Below are 20,317 nucleotides of genomic sequence, written 5' to 3' on the forward strand. Positions count from 1 at the left end.
TCACCCGGAAAACAAATGCTCACGGAAGGATAAGTAGAGGGTGGGGACAGGTTATTGCCCTGACCCCTGTAAAATGGCAGGCAATGCTTCCATGGTTGGCGCAGTACCCTAATAGGGTGGGGACGAATACTTTACTGAGCAGTTTCCAAGATGGTTTTCTTATTCCCCACATAGGTTAGCTGCAATGTGTCAAAGTGGTCAATACCCCTTCAGTGCGCAGTCTGGCCGGCATTGTCAGGGAGAAACTCAGGAAAGAGGTTTAGCTGGGGTGGATTGCCAGTCCTTTCAGGGAGCCCCTATTGTAGCATCTTGTGTTGTCCTCTTTGTAGTCATTCCAAAAAAGGAGCCTGGAAAATACAGGCTTATACATAATCTATCTCATCCTGTGGGGGCTTCCTTTACTGACCATATTCCCTCGGAGTACAGTGCGGTACCATATTCATTCTTTGATGTTGCATTAGAGCTGCTAAGCTCCTGTGGACAGGACGCTCTTATGGCAAAAGCGGACATCGAGTCTGCTTTCCGGCTACTACCAGTTCACCTGAGCAGTTTTCCACTACTCATTTTCCATTTCAAGGGGGACTTCTATTACGACAAATGTCTGCCAGTGGGATGCTTAATTTCATGCACCTACTTCAAACATTTAGTTCCTTTCTACATTGGGCAACTGCAGATGCAGCTGTTTATAGGAAGGAGAGGTACACATGAATGTGTCAAGTTGTTTGACATGTTTCACAAGCTTGCATACAGGTTTGGCATCCCTTTGGCAGAGGACAAGTCTCGAGGCCTGGTAATGGTCCTTACTTACTTAGGTATCGAGCTTGATTCCACCCGAATTGAATCCAGATTCCCTGACAAGTTAGTGAAACTGGCCGATCTGGTGTCTGTCACCATGAGCAGCAAGAAAATCATGCTGAGGCACATGAGATCCCTCGTAGGCATCCTGGCCTTTGCCGTGTGAGTTATTCCTATGGGCAGAATTTTTTCTGCACCACTTAATCCAGTCCACGGTGGATGACCACCACCTCTTGGGGATAAGCAAGCCAATTAAGGAAGACATAGCTTTATGTAAGTTTCTCAAGGACTTCAATGGTGTTTCAGCATGGCTTCCTAGACCAGTCAGCAGTGATGACCTTCAGCTATACTCTGATGCGTCAGGAGGCATTGGTTTTGGTGTTTATTTCAAAGGAGCTTGGTGCCCAGAGTACTGGCTGGATCACTAGACAGCGAGCGGCTTAGCCAGGAACATCACATTTCTTGAACTGTTTCCCATCATAGTTTCCGTACACATCTGGAGTGAGGCGCTTAGTTGCCAACGGATGGTGTTATGGTGTGACAAAGCAGCGGAAATCCGGTCAATAAACAAGCATACTTCCAAGTGTCTATTGGTGTCAGAGTTGCTGAGGAGTTTGTGATATGCTACTTGCGCAAGAACATTGTGGCATAAGTGAAGCATGTTCCCGGAATGTGCAATGAGATAGCAGATTCTCTCTTTCATTGCATTTGGTCCCTGTTCAGGAAGCCGGCCCCACAAGAGAATCTTATCAGCAGAGAGGTCCCAGAACAGCTATGGTCATTCGGAACCAGATGGCGTGCGAGGTTCTGTGAAGATCACTCACTCCATACACATGGAACACTTACATTTTCAACAACAACAAAGTAAAGGCACTCCACATTGCGAACAGCTGGTCTAGTTACCGGGTACCTGAGGATCATTTGATCAGCTACATAGTATACGCCAAGCAGCAAGGGCTGTCCATGAACATGGTTCATTCACACTTAGCCGCTCAAGCTTTCTTCTCAAAGCTGGAAACGGGATGTGCAAAACAGTTTTTTACCATCAAAAGGATGATGCTGGGCTGGGCAAGGGAGTTCTTACCTCAGCAAACATGGAGACCGCTGACCCATGACCTCCTATTATTGCTTTGGTGCATCCTGCCCATAGTAGCTGCAGAGGAGTTTGAGACTACTCTCTTCCGGGTTGCCTTTGCGCTTGCATTCTTTGGAGCCTTGCGCATTAGTGAGTTCACAGCACCATCTCAGAATGCATCACAGCTATGGGTCTTGCTGCAGGAGGATATCAGTGTATCAAATGGCACACTATACCTAAGATTGAGACAGTCCAACACTGATCAAGGGGAGTGTGGTCAATTCATCACTTTAACAGCAGTTAAAGGTCTGGTAACATGTCCAGTTGAAGCCGTGACTCCACATTTGACCTTACGCCCAGAAGGGGACGGCTTGTTTTTACTGCACCAGGATAAATCCCCATTAAGCTGAATCCAATTTTCGGCAACTTTCAAGAAAACACTGGTGAAAGCTGGGCTTCAGAATGAAAGTTTCAGAATTCACTCACTCCACATCTAACGCTGCCACTGCTGGTCTCCCATAGGCTGTCATACAACAGATATGGAGGTCAAGAGCTTTTGCATCATACATTAGGTATGTTGACAGTTCCCCTGCACTTACGCCAGATTGGTTGCACACCAAGACTTAAGTTCTCCTTTCACTTGCAGCTGCCATCTGTTGTTATTCTGCATGGATCGTTGGCCCCTCATTCCACACACATACACATAGAAGGGCTAAGAGTGGGAAATTTGGGCCCGACCTTGTGTTGTCAGGAAGAGGCTGGACCATCAAATGGCTGGGTCAAGGAGGCATGCGCTGGCACCAGCTTTGGCCCATGCTGCAGTTGAGAGGGATGGGTCTGGCCCTGCTAGACCTTATTGTCAAACACCTTGGTGCAATGATTTAGGGAATAGCACTTCTCACTCTGCTGAACACAATCAGAGATAACTTGAACTGATTTGCCTCATCATGACCGTCTTAAAAAATCTGCTGGTCTGAAATTATACCCCATCAAAAAATGTTGGTCTTTGGATGGTGGGGAAGATACCATGCCAAGTTTAACTGGAAGGTAGTCAAGGCCATTCAGCTCATGGGGAGATATCATCTGAGGTATAAATGGGTGGACATGCATTGTACAGAATTGTATGCTCTGGACGAGTGCATTTGTCAAATATGGGAAATAATTTGTTTCTGCAGGCTTTGCAGAGGTTATTCATTGGTTTCATGCAGGAGCCGTAGTCATTTGGTATGGGGGGTGCATGTCCTGCATGGGCGCAAGGATGCTTCCTGGCCCTTGAATGATGGGATCCTTGTGGCAGCGGCAACTGAGTCCAGGAAAAGCTATTGTAATGCTGGAGGTATTAAAAGGAAGAAGGGAGGTGCCAGTAAGGAATGGAGGGGCCTTGGGGCCACCACTCTTTGAATGGCCATGAATGACGAATGTCAGGCCTGAGGATTGGGCCTTGACGGATCGACGGCCAGGCATGTATGAGAGGGGTTCTTGTAGGGTCTGCTGCATGGTGGCCTGACTGGACCGCTCCAGTGATGGCAGTCCAGCAGTCCGGGGGTTCAAGGGGAGTGAAGGCCCCCAGTTCCGCTTGGATGGAATGAATCACAGAATTCGGCACCTGCCCAGTGGTTGAGAATAGGCAGTGTTGGCAGGACTCGGCACCTAAATTAGACTCTTCTGTTAGGGTATTCTAATAAACGGCTGTGGCCATTTGCATCCCAGCGATGTGTCATGTTTTCTTTGTGTGTGTATTGTTTGGTTACCAGCCGGGATGGGAGGGGGCAGGATAGAACTACAGGTGTCTGGGCTTTCTGGTTATGTCAGGAGCTTTTGGCTGAGATGCAACATTTCTTTGATGCCTGTCCAAAAGGGGTTTCCCATGCTCTGCTTATGGCACAAAGGGTTTTAAATGAAAGCCAGGATGATTCTGGGAATTTCATGCGATGACTTTTTCCCCTCAGAGTGGGTTTAAACCTTTTTTTTATGCTAAAAGCAATTAAAGTTCATTAATAATCAGTAATAAACAAGTGGGAACCAGGGATAAATAATGGAAATGCTTTCCTTTTTTGAATGCATGCCCCTGCTTGCTCTCCCTCCTGCTGGGTCCAGGGATGGCATGGAATTTCCTGGTCTTCTGCCCTCTCGCTCTCCTTGGTGGGGAAGAGAAGGAGGGAATGATTCATAGTGGAGTTTTACATAAATCATGTAACTAATAAGCAATTTTCACACCTCACTTGTTGGAAACATGAGTCTTTCTGTGAGAGACGAGTCTTCTGGATTAAGAATTCTACCTGGTCAATCTTTTGTCAAACACCCTGAAATTGCTTATTTAATTATGTGCAGAAAAGACAGGAATTATCTTTTGTGATTATATTTGAATAAATATATTTGTATTCACAATATTTACACTTCATCCTATTTTAAGCTTTCCACTAGGCTCAGTGTGTCCCTGATCTAAGTCATGTTTTCATGCTGAGCTGCTGTCTTGTGTTTTGCTCCCTTCGTTGTTTACTTTTAAAAGGTAGTGCAGACTACAAAGATGCCAGTAGAGATTCTTATGTCTAGCGGAAACTTGAGAGACCGGCATAGCCTTAGTCATGCTGCTCTTGAATTTCACTTCCCCAGGCCCAGTGCTGGGAAGGAGCTGGCAGAAATCTCTTTCAGTCACAATTAGTTATTAAATTGGAGGATTTTTTTTTTTTTGTCAATGTTTGACTCATTAGGATGCTATTCTTCTGTAATCACTTTTATTGGTAGCAAAATACAATTTCTTCTTTATGTAATGAAACATAATGGAACATGTTTTATTAGCCAAAGAACACATGCTCACAGGGAGTTTGGCAGTCCAGTGGGTTAGTTGTAATATCCACCAGCAGGGTGGCATTGTATTCTAACTTGCTTCACCAGTGAAACAAATCTTGTGCATTAAACTTAGTGGTCTTAATCCAGCTACGGGCTGTATTTGCTCACATCACCAAATCACCATCAGAGGCCACGTACTAAAATACGCTGGATTTCACCAGTCCGCTTCGTATGTAAAAATTGGCATATAGAGCACATAAGTTTGACTTTGGTGCACAGTTTTCCCATGTGAAGAGGACTTTGTGAATTGTTTTGGTTTTGCATGTAATAAGCTTATGTGCGTAAGTTTACTCTTGTCAACTTTTAGGAAGATTCAAAGTGAATGAGCTGCTGAGCTGCAGATTCATGCAAAATAGCTCATTAACTATGTTCGCAGTGCTAAAATACACGCAGAAAAGACTTAGACAGTTTTTTGCAAAAAAGATAGCACCTTTTTTGTGAAGCTATTTGTAGGAAACTTCTGTGTGTAAGTTTTCTATCTGTTTATTTGCATATGAATCACAGTAGAAATTTATGCACATAAAATCATGACTTCAGCATGAAACTTGGCACCCAGTAGTATATCAGCATCTCAGCCTTTGCTAATTTCTGTTTATAAAAAGCCCAGGTCTAAAAGGAGAGAATTTTATTTAAAACAGAAATGAGGTACCAGGACAGAGCTGTGTCAGGAAGCCCAAAAAGGGAGAAGGAATAGCCTAGTGGTTAGAGCAGTGGGTTATAAACCAGGAGACCAGGGCTCAATTCCTGCTGTTGTTCCTTGTGGCCTTGGGCAAGTCACTTTACCCTCTATTGCCCTCTGGGGATAGGGAAATACCTACAGTACCTGAATGTAAACCAATTTCAGTATATAATAAATAAATACAACCAGTACTGCTAGTCCCTGATGAACACTGAAGGTCATTATGTATTGTGTAACATTAAATACACTTTGAAGTGTGTTATAAGGTACCAGGTGAAAAGTTAAGTGTCTTCAGCTAAGAAAAATGTCATAAACCATGGAAACTGAGCGAGGAAGTATGTTAACATTATTACACTATAAGAAATCAAGCTAAATGAGGCTGATGTGAGAGGGCAGAGGTTTATGGTTTAGAATGTGGAGTACCCCAGGGCCCGCCTTTATAGCCATGGGTTTTTAATATCTTTCTACAACCATTGGGGGCTTTGATTCACAGTTTGGGGTTTACGGGTTATATCCATGTGAACGATGTCCAGGTAGTTTGCCCTTTGGAAAAGGATCCAGTAATGAACCTGGCTAGGGTTCAGGATGCTTTGCAAGTTTTAGGAAAATGGTTGGAGGAGAACAAGTTGAAATTGAATGAGGATAAGATGGAGTGGATAGTTTTTGTGAATGTAGCTCCTGAGTGTAGTTTACAATTAAAGGTTGGGAATAAAGTATGTATTAATACTCAGGAAATTTGAAATTTGGGAGTAATCTATGATGATAAATGGATATTTACACTACATATTTCCCTGAAGGTGAGAAGGATATTTTTAAAGTGATGGCAATTAAGAAAGATAAGGAATAAAGTGAGTGTGGGGGTCTTTTGGACAGTAGTCCGGACACTGGTTTTACTGCTTTTTGACTATTGTAATGGGGTACTGGTGGGGATTACAGGGAAAAATTTGCAATGACTTCAAGTGATGCAGACCATGGAAGCCGACTTGTTTTTCGACTGCCCTAGAAGATATAGTGTTAATCCGTTGCTTAGACATCTGCATTGGCTTCCAGTGAGAGAGAGAATAGTATTTAAAATTGTGACTATCATGTATAAGATCCTTCATGCTAAGGGTGTGGTCTGTTTGATAAATAAGATGCAGAAATATGTTCCTAGGTGGATGTTGTGTTCCTCAGTGGATCCGCTTTTTGTAGTAGCAGGGCTAAAGCAAGTGAGAAAAGAGAGGCTCGGGAAGAAGATATTCTCAGGGGGGGCCTAGAATATTGGAACTCTATTCCTTTAATTATTGGATTGGAAACTAATTATTTGGGCTTCAGGAAAAGGGTAAAGTCATGGTTGTTCTCATGTTTTAATTAATTTTATGTGATATGATTGTACGTATTTTATTGTTGTAAGCCACCTTGATCAGTTTATTGTTAGTGTGGTAAAAAAGTTTATAATAAAATAAATAAATAAATACATCTACTAAAGTGCGATGAATTTCGTGCAGCAGTTGCAATTTTTCATGCCCAAAAATTACACAAAGGAGTTTCCTACTACAATCTCATTTAGGTGTAGTTAATTTTTTTTGCAAAAACCATCCTGCAGAGCACTTTTTACATGTATGTTAGCATTGTGAGCATAGTTATTCAGCTGCTTTACATGAATTTGCAACACAGTAGCTCCTTCATTTTGAATTTGCATTAAATTTCACAAGCTTATATTTACATGCATAAGTTTACTACATGCGAAACCAAAAGAGATTGCAAGTCCATTTCATGCATAAAGAGGAATAATTGTGGTCGTAAGCCCAGCAGTGGCGCACAAGTTGCCATTTTTATGCATGAAGGGAACTTTGCTAAATTTGGTGAACTTTGACATTCGTTTTCAGGTAACCCACATCCAGTCTTCACACTTTTTTCTTGCAGGAAGGTTCTGTGGTGACAAACTGCCAGACTTCCTTACAACCACAGACAGCAGGATGTGGGTAGAGTTTCGTAGCAGCAGCAACTGGGTAGGGAAGGGCTTTTCAGCAGTTTATGAGGGTAAGTCACTTAAAATGTAACTATTGCACTGTTGCATTGCTTTGATTAAGCTTTCTAATTGGAAATATATGTTTCAAAATTACCTTTGGAATTGGAACAATCATTACTTGAAAGAAATGTATGAAAGAAGAATGCCCCTTGTAGAAAATCAGAATTATTTCATGGGAGCAAAGTAAAATTAGAATAACATAGCATTCCTTCCAAATTTAATTGGTAAAACACTAGATGTTCTGAATCTCTTTGGACCAAATAAAAGTATTCTTAAAACAAGAACTTTTATGAGTATAATCTACTGTATGTCTTTATAGAATCAAATAATAGCAAAAAGATAGTTGGAAGAGGATTGGTAAATCTATTTCAGTATTTAAAATTTTTAATCTAATTACAAATGTTTATTAGAGTTGTTCATGGGTGAAAAAATTTCCTTCGTTTTGCTGTTTTTTGTTTTTTTTTGGCGGGGGTTCCATGAATTTAGTTTCATTTAATATTTATTTCATTTCTTTAGTTTAAAAAGGCTGGATCCTGACAAGTGAATCAAGGCAAAGCCAAGGCCAAGGTCCGGGCCTAGGTCCTACGCCAGGGCCCAATGCAGAGGCCAGGTCCTGATGCCTGGCCCTTAGACCAGGCCCAGGCCTGATGTCGGGACCCAGCTCAGAGGCTGGATCCCAATGCCTGGGCCTTGGCATAGGTCAAGACTTGGGCCCAAACCCGATGCCAGGGCCTGGTCTGGAGGCCAGATCTCGATGCCTAGGCCTTGGCCTAGACCTAAGCCTGGGCCCAGTTCTAATGCCAGGCCCGGTCTGGATGTCAGGTCCCAACACCAGGGCCTTGGCCTAGGCCTGATGCCAGGGTCTAGCCTGGAGGCAGGTCCTGACGTCTGGTCCTTGGCCTAGCCCATACTTCTTTGTTTATATATTATCAATATATCCACAAGGGCGGAGCTCCAAAGCCATTTTAAAAAGTCATCTGTTATAGAAAGGTGTACACAGAACTAACATGGTCTTAATATATTTTTCCAATAAAGATCTGTCTTTATAAAAGGGACAAGAAGAGTGGCAGTAGTCATCTTCCTGATGTTTTGTATCTTTTCTGCATCTTATGCTTGCCTACTTTAAATGCAGTATTCCTGTACATAGAGAGCCGGATTTTAAAAAGCCTACGTGCATAAGTGGGGTTACGCGTGCCGGGACTATTTTAGAAAGGCCCAGCGACGTGCGTAAAGCCCCAGGATGCGTCTAAGTCCCGGGGCTTTGGGGTGGGAGCAGGGAGGGGCAGTCTGGGGGGCAGGGCAGAGCAGGCACAGAGGCCTCCGGCACAGCAGTAATTTGCCACTTTGTCAGAGAATCACGTGCTAGCTGAGTGCCGGCGCGCGCAACCTGTGCCTGCCCCTAGGTAGGCGCAGTAGGTAAAACAGTTTTGGGGGCCCTAGATTATGGATAGGGATGGGTTGGTTAGGGGAAGGGGAAGGGAGGTTAGGGTAGGGGGTTGGGAAGTTCCCTCCCAAGCCAGTCTGAAATCGGAGCGACCTGGGAGGGAACGGGTGAAGGCCGCGGGCCTTGGTGCTCGCAGGGTGCACAATTGTGCACTCCCTTGTGCACGCTGACCCCCGATTTTATAACATGTGCGCAACATGATTTTGCAGATTTGAAAAAGGCTATTAAGGTTCAAATATACTGTAATGAAAATGATAATGAATTGCATGCCAGAAAAAGAGAGCCAGCCTTAATTGTCAAATAAGAGTGGTATATTCAGTTTTACTGGGACACATGGGATCTCATTAGACTTTTTCAAACTGAAGTTATAAATATTTTTTCCTGAAGTGCATATAACTCTAACTTTAAATTGTTCTAGGTCTCATATAGGAGTGTATCAAGCCCTAAATAATCAAAAAACTGACAAAAATCATCCAAAAATGAAAGCATTGGGAAAAATTTGATTAAAATAATATAAGTAATATGCTATTAATTTGTCAAACATATACAAAAACATAAATAACTAAGCAATTAAAATGTCAAAAAGTGATCATAAAATCTATAGGTTTAGTGTACAGGATATCAAAGAAGGTAGCATAAAGTAGCCCAGACATGCTATTTAAAGAGCTAACAGCTAAATAATCATTTCATCATATGGAAATACAGTTTCAGTAGTAGTCATTGGTTACACAGTTCCCATGGATGTTGTTTTCTGAAAGTGAAGAACCAATCACCCATTTGTTGACTAAAATCGAATCATTTCACCAAAGTACTATTGGATGCCAGGGATTATCTGAACTCTATCCATAAAGAAGTGTTTTGATGACTTTAAGTTTACTAGGACTTGAAAATGCATACTCTTCAGGTTGTATATATTCAGGTCCTTCAGTTTCAAAGCCATATGACATGAGATTGAAGGATCAAAATATGTATATCCAGGAGGAGAGGAGAGACAGGGGAGATATGATACAAAATTTAAATACCTAGAATGTATTAATGTAATGATGCACAGCAAAAAAGCTGTAGAACTAGGGGACATAATATGAAGCTCCAAGGGAGTAGACTCAGGACCAACTTCAGTAAATAGATCTTCATGAACTGGATGGTGGATGCATGGAATGCCCTCCTGGAAGACATAGTGAAGATAAGAACAGTAATGTAATTCTAAAAGTCATGGGATAAACACAGAGGATCCCTTGTGATTAAAGAATGGAAATGAAGGAAAGCTGTATCTTATGTTAACTGGGAGTAACCTGCATGGAGCAGCAGTTACTACCTGGAACAGAAGATATGGAGGTAACCTGAACAGAGCGGCAGTTACTACACTTACATTAAAAAAAAAAAAAGAAGCTTACTGGGCAGACTGGGAAGACCGCCTGGGCCTTTTTTTGCCAAATAAATAAGTAAATAAATAAATAAACATTTACTATGTTACTTTGTTGCTATAGTGACAAGACTTTGCCATAGAGGAAATTGCCTGTTGATTGAAATAGTAAGTGCTTAGTGATGTGGAACAAATAAGTTTATTCTCATAAATTTTCTTTAGAGCATGCTGACAGAATGATTAAAACAACACTTCATTAGGATATTTTGCTTGTTTAATTCTTCAGATTCCTTTTGAAATCTAAATCAAAATTGGATGAGTTATGTGAAGGCAGCCTTTATTATATTAGTTTTGTTAATCATTTTCATCAGTGGATACAGAAAAAAAATTTTTTTTCAGAGTTTCCAATGAAACATGTAATAGACAGTCAATTTACTCTTGAGGGCCCATATTCTGAAGATTTGTCTGTGTAACTTTAGGAGTTGCCCAGACAAATCTTTGGTTTTAAAAATCCCCCCACCCTCCCTGTACTACTCTCTGTTTAAATTTTGTCAGATAAATCATTGCCTGCACAAATGTTTAGCCAGATAAAAAAGAGGCGTGATGGGGAATTAAAGGGTGGAGCTTAACTTTAGCTGGATAGCACTGATATTCAGCCTCAGCACTGTCCCAAAAAGGTTATCTACATAAGTCTGCCCTTGCCAAAGGGATGACCTAAGGTTATTCGGATAACATTATCTGGGTGCCTGATTTTATCTAGGTATACTCAGGAATGTTCTGCTGAATATTTGAGTAAAGTTATCCTAGTAACTTTTCCTGATAACTTTCCTGCTCCCCAACTTACTTAATATGGACCTAATTTAATTAATATGGACCTAATTTATTACCAGTTGTTAGCTGATGATAATGTGGTAAGTTTCTGCTTGAAACAGAGCTTTTCTGCTTGAGACACATTTGACTCAGGAGTTATGGCCCTGTATTCATTTTTATAACTACTATTTAATTTTAATTGGCGCTTCTATATGAGGATTGTTTAAAAATGTGACAACCATTTGGTGAACTAATTATGTAATCACTAACACCTTAACCAGTAAGTTGGTACTACTTTGTCTTACCTGGTATGATAAATTGTCCACTAAAAAGCTGTACATTTTGTGATCAATTTTTAAAATTATATAATTAGTCACATTTTGTCTTTATTTGAGAACATGCTGCTTATTGAAGGAATTTCCTATGGACTTAAAACCTATGGATTCTTTAAAAAATGTATATTAGATCAAGCAGTCTTTCTATGAAATGTTTAACAATGACTGACAAACTTTCTCAGATACTAAGCATATAATTACAGAAAACCATTCACTGAACAAAGAAGACAAAAGGGTGAGGATTAGCAAGAGTAGGTGTAAACTAAATTTGAAGAACCTTAATTGTCCCCAATGCTTGTCATTTACTCTGTTATATATTAAAGACACATGTCAAACTACTTGGTATTCTTTGACAGTTAGAAAAAAGAGAATTTCATAGGTTCCATAGAACAAAACCTTTCCCCCACTAAAATTAGGGAGAAAGTAGTCCAGGGCTTGGTAATTGAACTATGAGGAAGGATTACTCTTGCGATTTAAGTTCAAATCCCTTTTACCAAGTGTGATAAACTTGTGTGATGTTACAAAATTACCTACTTAATGCATCAGGAAAAATAGGCAGCCAGATCTTGGTTGGGTATACTGTCCACATAGAAATGCTATGCTAGAAATGCCTTAAAAGGAGATGAAGATGTATACTTGTTCAGAAATGGCTTTTCGGTAACAAACTCTCCTTGAATTTTTCTAAATCAGAAATTGTTTTCTCCAGAAAAACATATGCAGAAGAGTTTCCTCCTTTTTCATTTGATGGCAAGAAGATTGCAGTTTCCATAATCTTACAGGGTCATTCAACAAAATGTGTTAGGGCCTTAATGTGGGGGTTAAGGTCCTAATGAACATGAAAACGCCTTGACACATGCATTATTTTTCACTTCGTAAGATGCTTATGCAAAATTAAAAAATTTAGTAACGGGGGAAGAGTTTATAAAATGAGGGGTGTTTAAAATTGCATGCGATAACATAACACATGTTTTAATGCCAGAGATAACTGCACCTTTTTTCCTGGCGTTATTTTGTGCAATATCCCAAACCAGGATTTACAATATTTATCACAAATCCCGTTTCAGTCAGGAAAGTGGACAGAGAGAGAAAGAGAGAGAGACTCTGGGGTGGCACCCATATTAGTCAACTTTTTATACCACTGTAGGAGAGTCAACTAGTAATTTGAGGTGAAGTTTTGATGGTGGTCTAGGGTTTGGGAGACAGTATTATATGCACAATCAGAGGTATGAACAGCACAGTACAAATCAGTGAAGATTTGGTGTGATTTGAAGTGAGGAAAGGTACACAAAGATGTATAATATACTCTCATTCTAGCTTGATAGCAGCTAGGTACAGAGTGCATCAAAGTAGGTCGAAAATACAATGTACAAATCTCATCTATATTTCCTGGATTGCCCCTGGAGCCATTTTTAAATATTGAGGTTACATTGGCCACCCTCCAGTCTTTAGGTACAATGGATGATTTTAATGATGGGTTACAAATTTTAACTAATTGATCAGAAATTTCATTTTTTAGTTCCTTCAGTACCCTAGGATGCATACCATCCAGTCTAGTTGATTTGTTACTCTTTAGTTTGTCAGTCTGGCCTACTACATCTTCCAGGTTCACAGTGATTTGGTTCAGTTTGTCTGATTCATCACCCTTGAAAACCATCTCCGGAATTGGTTTCTCCCCAACATCCTCATTAGTAAACATGGAAGCAAAGAATTAATATAGTCTTTCTGCAATGGCCTTACCTTCCCTAAGAGCCCCTTTAACCCCTCGGTCATCTAATGGTCCACCCGACTCCCTAACAGGTTTCTTGCTTTGGATATATTTTAAAACATTTTTATTATGAGTTTTTGCCTATACAGCCAACTTCATTTCAAGTTCTCTCTCCGCCTGTCTTATCAATGTTTTACACTTAACTTGACAATGCTTATACACTATCCTATTTTCTTCAGATGGATTCTTCTTCCAATTTTTGAAGGATTTTTTTTGGCTAAAATAGCCTCTTTACTTCACCTTGTGTTGTGGTGACCTCTGGACTCCTCTCCCGGGGGATGTTGGAAACAGTATACAGATGAGCCTTCTAGTCCCCTTCTACTGCAAAGAGTGCAGGGCCTAATTGAAGCTGGGGCTGTGTAATTCACTCCCTGGATCGCTTGCGGTGACTTCTGGACTCCTCTCCCGGGGGATGCTGTGACCAGTATACAGATGAGTCTTCCAGACCCCTTCTACTGCAAAGGGTGTGGGGCCTCTGGAAGCTGGGGCTGTGGAATTCACTCCCTGGATCGCTTGCAGTGACCTCTGGATTTCTCTCCCGCGGGATGCTGGGAGCAGTATGCAGATGAGCCTTCTGGTCCTCTTCTACTGGCAGTGTTCATTTTTATCTATGTAGTCATTCTAGCTGAAATGCATTTACCATATCATTTTTATGTATTTATTTTAGTTATGTGCCCCAGGATGCCTGTATGTCCCAGGGCTTTCAAAAAGGAGCGGTCTGGGGCGTGGCAGCGATCCGGGGGCATTCCCAAATCCTCTGGCACAGCAGCCAGAGGTTCGCACACCAGCAGCCGGCCGGCGCGCGCAAGTTACGCCTGCCTCAGGCATTGCCAGAGAATGTGGTTATGGAGGTTCATGTAACTGGGTTTAAAAAAGGTTTGGATAAGTTTCTAAAGCAGAAGTCCATGAACTGCTATTAATCAATAAGGATAGTAGCTTGGGATCTATTATTTATACCCGAATTTTAAAAACCTGACGTGTGTAAGATTGGGGGAGTCATGCATGTGGCTTGTCCTTGTGCACACCACACACATTTTACAAAGGGCCCAGCCATGTGTGTAACCCCTGTTACGCGCCAAAGTGCCTGGCCAAAAGAAAGGGGTGGGCCAGGCAGGGGGCGGTCTGGGCATGGAGGGATGAGGCGGGGGGGGGGGGGGCGGCTGGGACAGCACCATTTGACACCGTTCCTGGAAAACATATGCTGGTAGCTGGCCGGTGTGTAGAGATTACTTCTGCTCCTGGGTACTTGCCAGGTTCTTATGGCCTGGATTGGCCACTGTTGGAAACAGGATGCTGGGCTTGATGGACCCTTGGTCTGACCAAGTATGGCATTTTCTTATGTTCTTATGTTCTGAGGAGCAGTAAGTAGCAAAAAAATAAATAAATACAAATAGGTGATTGTTATGATATTTTAGGGGTCAGGGAGGAGAGGGGAAGAGGGAGGAAGGATAGGGTTAGGGATAGGGAAGTACCCTTCCAGTTCACCCCCTGCTTTGCCTCCCCATTCCCCTGTAGCACAGGGTTCATCATTCTGCATGGAATGATGAATCCTGGCCTAAGATGGAGGAAAGTGGGTGTACTAATCACTAAATTTTTATATAAGAACATAAGAAATTGCCATGCTGGGTCAGACCAAGGGTCCATCAAGCCCAGCATCCTGTTTCCAACAGAGGCCAGACCAGGCCACAAGAACCTGGCAAGTACCCAAACACTAAGAAGATCCCATGCCACTGATGCAATTAATAGCAGTGGCTATTCCCTAAGTAAATTTGATTAATAGCAGTTAATGGACTTCTCCTCCAAGAACTTATCCAAACCTTTTTTGAACCCAGCTACACTAACTGCACTAACCACATCCTCTGTCAACAAATTCCAGAGCTTTATTATGCATTGAGTGAAAAAGAATTTTCTCCGGTTAGTCTTAAATGTGCAACTTGCTAACTTCATGGAATGCCCTCTAGTCCTTCTATTATTCGAAAGTGTAAATAACCGATTCACATCTGCCCGTTCAAGACCTCTCATGATCTTAAAGACCTCTATCATATCCCCCCTCAGCCGTCTCTTCTCCAAGCTGAACTTCCCTAACCTCTTCAGCCTTTCCTCATAGGGGAGCTGTTCCATCCCCTTTATCATTTTGGTAGCCCTTCTCTGTACCTTCTCCATTGCAACTAAGAGCCCCTTTAACCCCTCGGTCATCTAATGGTCCACCTGACTCCCTAACAGTTTTCTTGCTTTGGATATATTTTAAAATATTTTTATTATGAGTTTTTGCCTCTACGGCCAACTTCATTTCAAGTTCTCTCTTCACCTGTCTTATCAATGTTTTACACTTAACTTGACAATGCTTATGTTTTATCCTATTTTCTTCAGATGGATCCTTCTTCCAATTTTTGAAGGATTTTTTTTGGCTAAAATAATCTCTTTCTCCTCACCTGTTAACCATGACGGTAATCGTTTTGCCTTCCTTCCACCTTTCTTAATGTGTGGAATACATATGGACTGCACCTCTAGGATTGTATTTTTAAAAAATGTCCAAGCCTGTTGAACACTTTTAACCTTTGCAGCTGCACCTTTCAGTTTTTTTCTAGCTATTTTCCTCATTTTATCAAAGTTTCCCTTTTGAAAGTTTAGTGCTTGAGCTGCAGATTTACTTATTGTTCCCCTTCCAGTTATTAGTTTAAATTTGATCATGATATGATCACTGTTGCCAAGTGGCCCCACCACTGTTCCCTCTCTCACCAAATCCTGCATTTCACTAAGAATTAAATCTAAAATAGCTCCCTCTCGTGTTCGTTCCTGAACCAATTGCTCCATGAAGCAGTCATTTATTACATTCAGGAACTTTATGTCTCTAGCGTCCTGATGTTACATTTACCCAGTCAATATTGGGGTAATTGAAATCTCCCATTATTATTGCACTGCCAAATTGGTTAGCTTCCCTGATTTCTCTAAGCATTTCATCATCTGTCTGAACATTTTGTCCAGGTGGACGGTAGTATACTCCTATCATTATACTCTTACCTAACACACATGGGATTTCTACCCATATAGATTCTACTGAGCATTTAGTCTCTTGTATGATCTTTATCCTGTTGGACTCTTTACCCTCCCGGACGTAAAGTGCCACACCCCCACCAAGTTGATCCTCCCTATCATTGCAATCTAATTTGTACCCTGATACAGCTCTGTCCCATTGGTTATCCTCCTTCCACCAAGTCTCTGTGATGCCAGTTATGTCAATCTCATCATTTGCTGCTATACACTCTAACTCTCCCATCTTATTTCTTAGACTTCTGGCATTGGCATACAGAAATTTCAAAGTGTGTTTTTTGTTTGTATTAACAACCTGCTTTTCAGTTGCTAGGGATAATTCGGAAATCATTAGCTTCGGAGATTTTTTACATATAGGCACATGAACTATGTTTGCTTTTAATGGAACCTCTCTGTTGGGTTGCCCTAACTCTCCTGTTTCATTAGTATCCTTCAAGGATACATTTCTCCAAACCATGCACTGCTGAGTGATTGTTGGATTTCCCCCTTGTTCTAGTTTAAAAGCTGCTCTATCTCCTTTTTGAAAGTTAGTGCTAGCAGCTTGGTTCCACTCTGGTTAAGGTGGAGCCCATCCTTTCAGAAAAGTCTCCCCTTTCCCCAAATATTTCCCCAGTTCCTAATAAAGCTGAATTCTTCTTCCCTGCACCATTGTCTCATCCACGCATTGAAACTCTGGAGCTCTGCCTGCCTCTGGGGACCTGCACGTGGAACAGGAAGCATTTCAGAGAATGCCACTCTGGAGGTTCTGGATTTCAGCTTCCTACCTAAAATCCTAAATTTGGCTTCCAGAACATCTATCCCACATTTTCCTATGTCATTGGTGCCCACATGTACCACAGCCAGACGATCGAAATCGTCTGGCAGGAGAAGAAAATCGTGTTTGGCACGATTTTTTAGTTAAAAAATCGTTAAAAATTGTTTTTTCCGATTAGTGCGCACTAACTCCCGTTAGTGCGCACTAACAGAAAAAGATACAAATTGACACTTTCCAGGTCAGTGAAGGTCAGTTAGGAATGAATATGTATTCCTATTGGCTGGCTGCCCTCTTATCTATTGATGTTACCAAGGTTCCCACTGAGGTGATGGTTGGGGGGATGGGAAATGGAACTGGAAACTAACGAACACCAACAGAAAATGATACAAATTGTTGACACTTCCCAGGTCAGTAAAGGTCACTTAGGAATGAATATGTATTCCTATTGGCTGGCTGTGCTCTTATCTATTGATGTTACCAAGGTTCCCACTGAGGTAATGGTTGGGGGGATGTGAAATGGAAACAGTTGGAAGCTTGACAAAAAAAGTAATGTGATGATCATCACTCATGTGACTAGAACTTGTTTGTTTATTATTTTTGTTAGCAGGCACGTGAAATGCTAGTGCATGTTGAATTTGCCAATCACTGTGCATTTTAGAAAGGTGGTCCTGGCTGGAACTACACAGTTCAAATATAGGTGGTAATTGATTGTTGGTAAGTGTATTTTTTAAGTAGCCACACTGGCCACCAGTATGTTTACTTTTCCTCCTACTTAACTCACTAGCTCAGCTTTATAAGAAGGGCTTCTCTGCTTGTGTGTTGCTTTTGTTTGGTGTGAGGAGAGCAGAAACATCAGATCTTTATTCAATCTACTACAGTCATCTATTATATTAACCTACTCAATTTTTTAAAATGATTTATTATATCACTGAATTAATAATTAATTATTATTAGGTGGTTGTGAATGTCTGACTAGGCTACTAGCCTAGTGTCACTGGTGAGGCTAGTGGCATTTTAGCAGAATTATAATTTATTTTTATTAGTACTGCAGCATTAATATATTCAAGCCTAGGTAGGCAGGCAGTGCACCACTCCAGCAGTCACATCATTGCTTCCTGTGCATTGCATTATGTGCACACATTGACTCCAGCTTGGGGACAAGGCAGGTCTCCTTTACTGCACACATTGACTCCAGCTTGGGGAAAATGGCAGGTCTCCTTTACTGCACACATTGATTCCAGCTTGGGGATAAGGCAGGTCTCCTTTACTGCACACATTGACTCCAGCTTGTGGAAAAGGCAGGTCTCCTTTACAGCACACTGACTCCAGCTTGGGGACAAGGCAGGTCTCCTTTACTGCACCCATTGACTCCAGCTTGGGTACAAGGCAGGTCTCCTTTCCTGCACACATTGACTCCAGCTTGGGGAAAAGGCAGGTCTCCTTTACAGCACATTGACTCCAGCTTGGGGAAAAGGCAGGTCTCCTTTACTGCACACATTGACTCCAGCTTGTGGACACGGCAGATCTCCTTTACTGCACACACTGACTCCAGCTGGGGAAAAGGCAGGTCTCCTTTCCTGCACACATTGACTCCAGCTTGTGGAAAAGGCAGGTCTCCTTTACTGCACACATTGACTCCAGCTTGTGGAAAAGGCAGGTCTACTTTACTGCACACACTGAATCCAGCTTGGGGACAAGGTAGATCTCCTTTACTGCACACACTGACTCCAGCTTGGGGACAAGGCAGGTCTCCTTTACTGCACACATTGACGCCAGCTGTGGAAAAGGCAAATCTCCTTTACTGCACACATTGACTCCAGCATGTGGAAAAGGCAGGTCTCCTTTACTCCACACATTGACTCCAGCTTGTGGAAAAGGCAGGTCTCCTTTACTGCACACATTGATTCCAGCTTGGGAAAAGGCAGGTCACCTTTTCTGCACACACTGACTCCAGCCTGGGGATAAGACAGGTCTCCTTTACAGCACATTGACTCCAGCTTGGGGAAAAGGCAGGTCTCCTTTCCTGCACACATTGACTCCAGCTTGTGGACAAGGCAGATCTCGTTTACTGCACACACTGACTCCAGCTGGGGAAAAGGCAGGTCCCCTGGTATCAGGGTTAGGGCACTGTGTGCAGGAAGATCACAACACTCCTGGTATTAATAGGGATAGGGCACTGTGTACATGAAGATCACAACATCCCTGGTGCCAGGGTTAGGGCACTGTGTGCAGGAAGATCACAACACCCCTGGTATCAGGGTTAGGGCACAAGTTCTAGTCACATTTACTGATCACATTACTTTTTTTGTCAAGCTACCAACTGTTTCCATTTCCCATCCCCCATATACTGTCAGTGGGAACCTTGGTAACAAGAATAAATAAGAGGGCAGCCAATAGGAATACATATTCATTCCTAAACTGACCTTAACTGACCTGAAAAGTGTCAAATTGTATTATTTTCTGTTAGTGTGCACTAACGGGAGTTAGTGCGCACTAATCGGAAAAAATGATTTTTAATGATTTTTTAACTAAAAAATCGTGCCAAACACGATTTTCTTCTCCTGCCAGATGATTTCGATCGTTAAGATGATAGGGCACACGATTCACATCCCTACAGACCAATATGCATTCAGTACATTGCAGTCTGTTTCTATGCATATGCAAACTGACTAAACCTTATGATATCAGAAAAGCAGCAGATTGGTAATCATCACTGATTACAATCCAAGTCCTTGAAGAAGTGGTCAACTGATCGCCACATAGCCAACTGTGCAATCGCTGATATCTCCTAGCCGCCTCCTTCTCATACCGACAATATAAACAGACAGTGTGCCACCAGAAAGTTGCATTCAAGTTAGTAGGCTTTTTCCAATTGAGAAACACCAGTTGAGAGCTAAAGATAGCAAAAACATGAGTAACTTCCCACTTGAAGGAGATAAAGGTGGCTGAATGCAAGAGATTTAAGAATGACAAGATTATAAGACATGGCCATGTTATATTTAACATTTTGGAAATCATATACCATACACCTTGCCAAAAGGGAGTTGTAACTTGATAATGATAAAGAAGATGGGATAAGGCAGTCTTGGGAACTCCACAGGACCAACAGTGATGAGTATCAGAGAGGACGGCTTTATATGGTCAAGGTATCCAAACTGCACAGTAGGCAAGAAAAAACATGCACTGAATGAGATGAGAACAAAGAGATACTCGTATAGATTTATCCCAACATATAGTCCAATTTACAGATCATGGCACAGACACCTTCTAGGCCAGTGCAATATGGGAAGGAGTGAAGTTTGAAATATTTATAAATGTGTGATGCTCTATGACCATTAAGGGTTAGGGATTAAGAACTTTAATTACATGGGGTATTTGAGAAATC

General features: G+C 41.8%; 1 protein-coding gene across 1 annotated transcript in view; it reads left to right on the forward strand.

Annotated features, from left to right (window-relative positions):
* The window catches only part of TLL1 (tolloid like 1), a 586,556-nt gene that overhangs the window by 461,567 nt on the left and 104,672 nt on the right, over positions 1-20,317 (forward strand). Inside the window, 1 exon segment of the mRNA XM_029571633.1 lies at positions 7,305-7,421. Within this exon segment, the coding sequence (XP_029427493.1) occupies positions 7,305-7,421 (117 nt within the window).

The sequence above is a fragment of the Rhinatrema bivittatum genome, chromosome 1 (genome assembly GCF_901001135.1).
Source record: "Rhinatrema bivittatum chromosome 1, aRhiBiv1.1, whole genome shotgun sequence".
NCBI lineage: Eukaryota > Metazoa > Chordata > Amphibia > Gymnophiona > Rhinatrematidae > Rhinatrema > Rhinatrema bivittatum.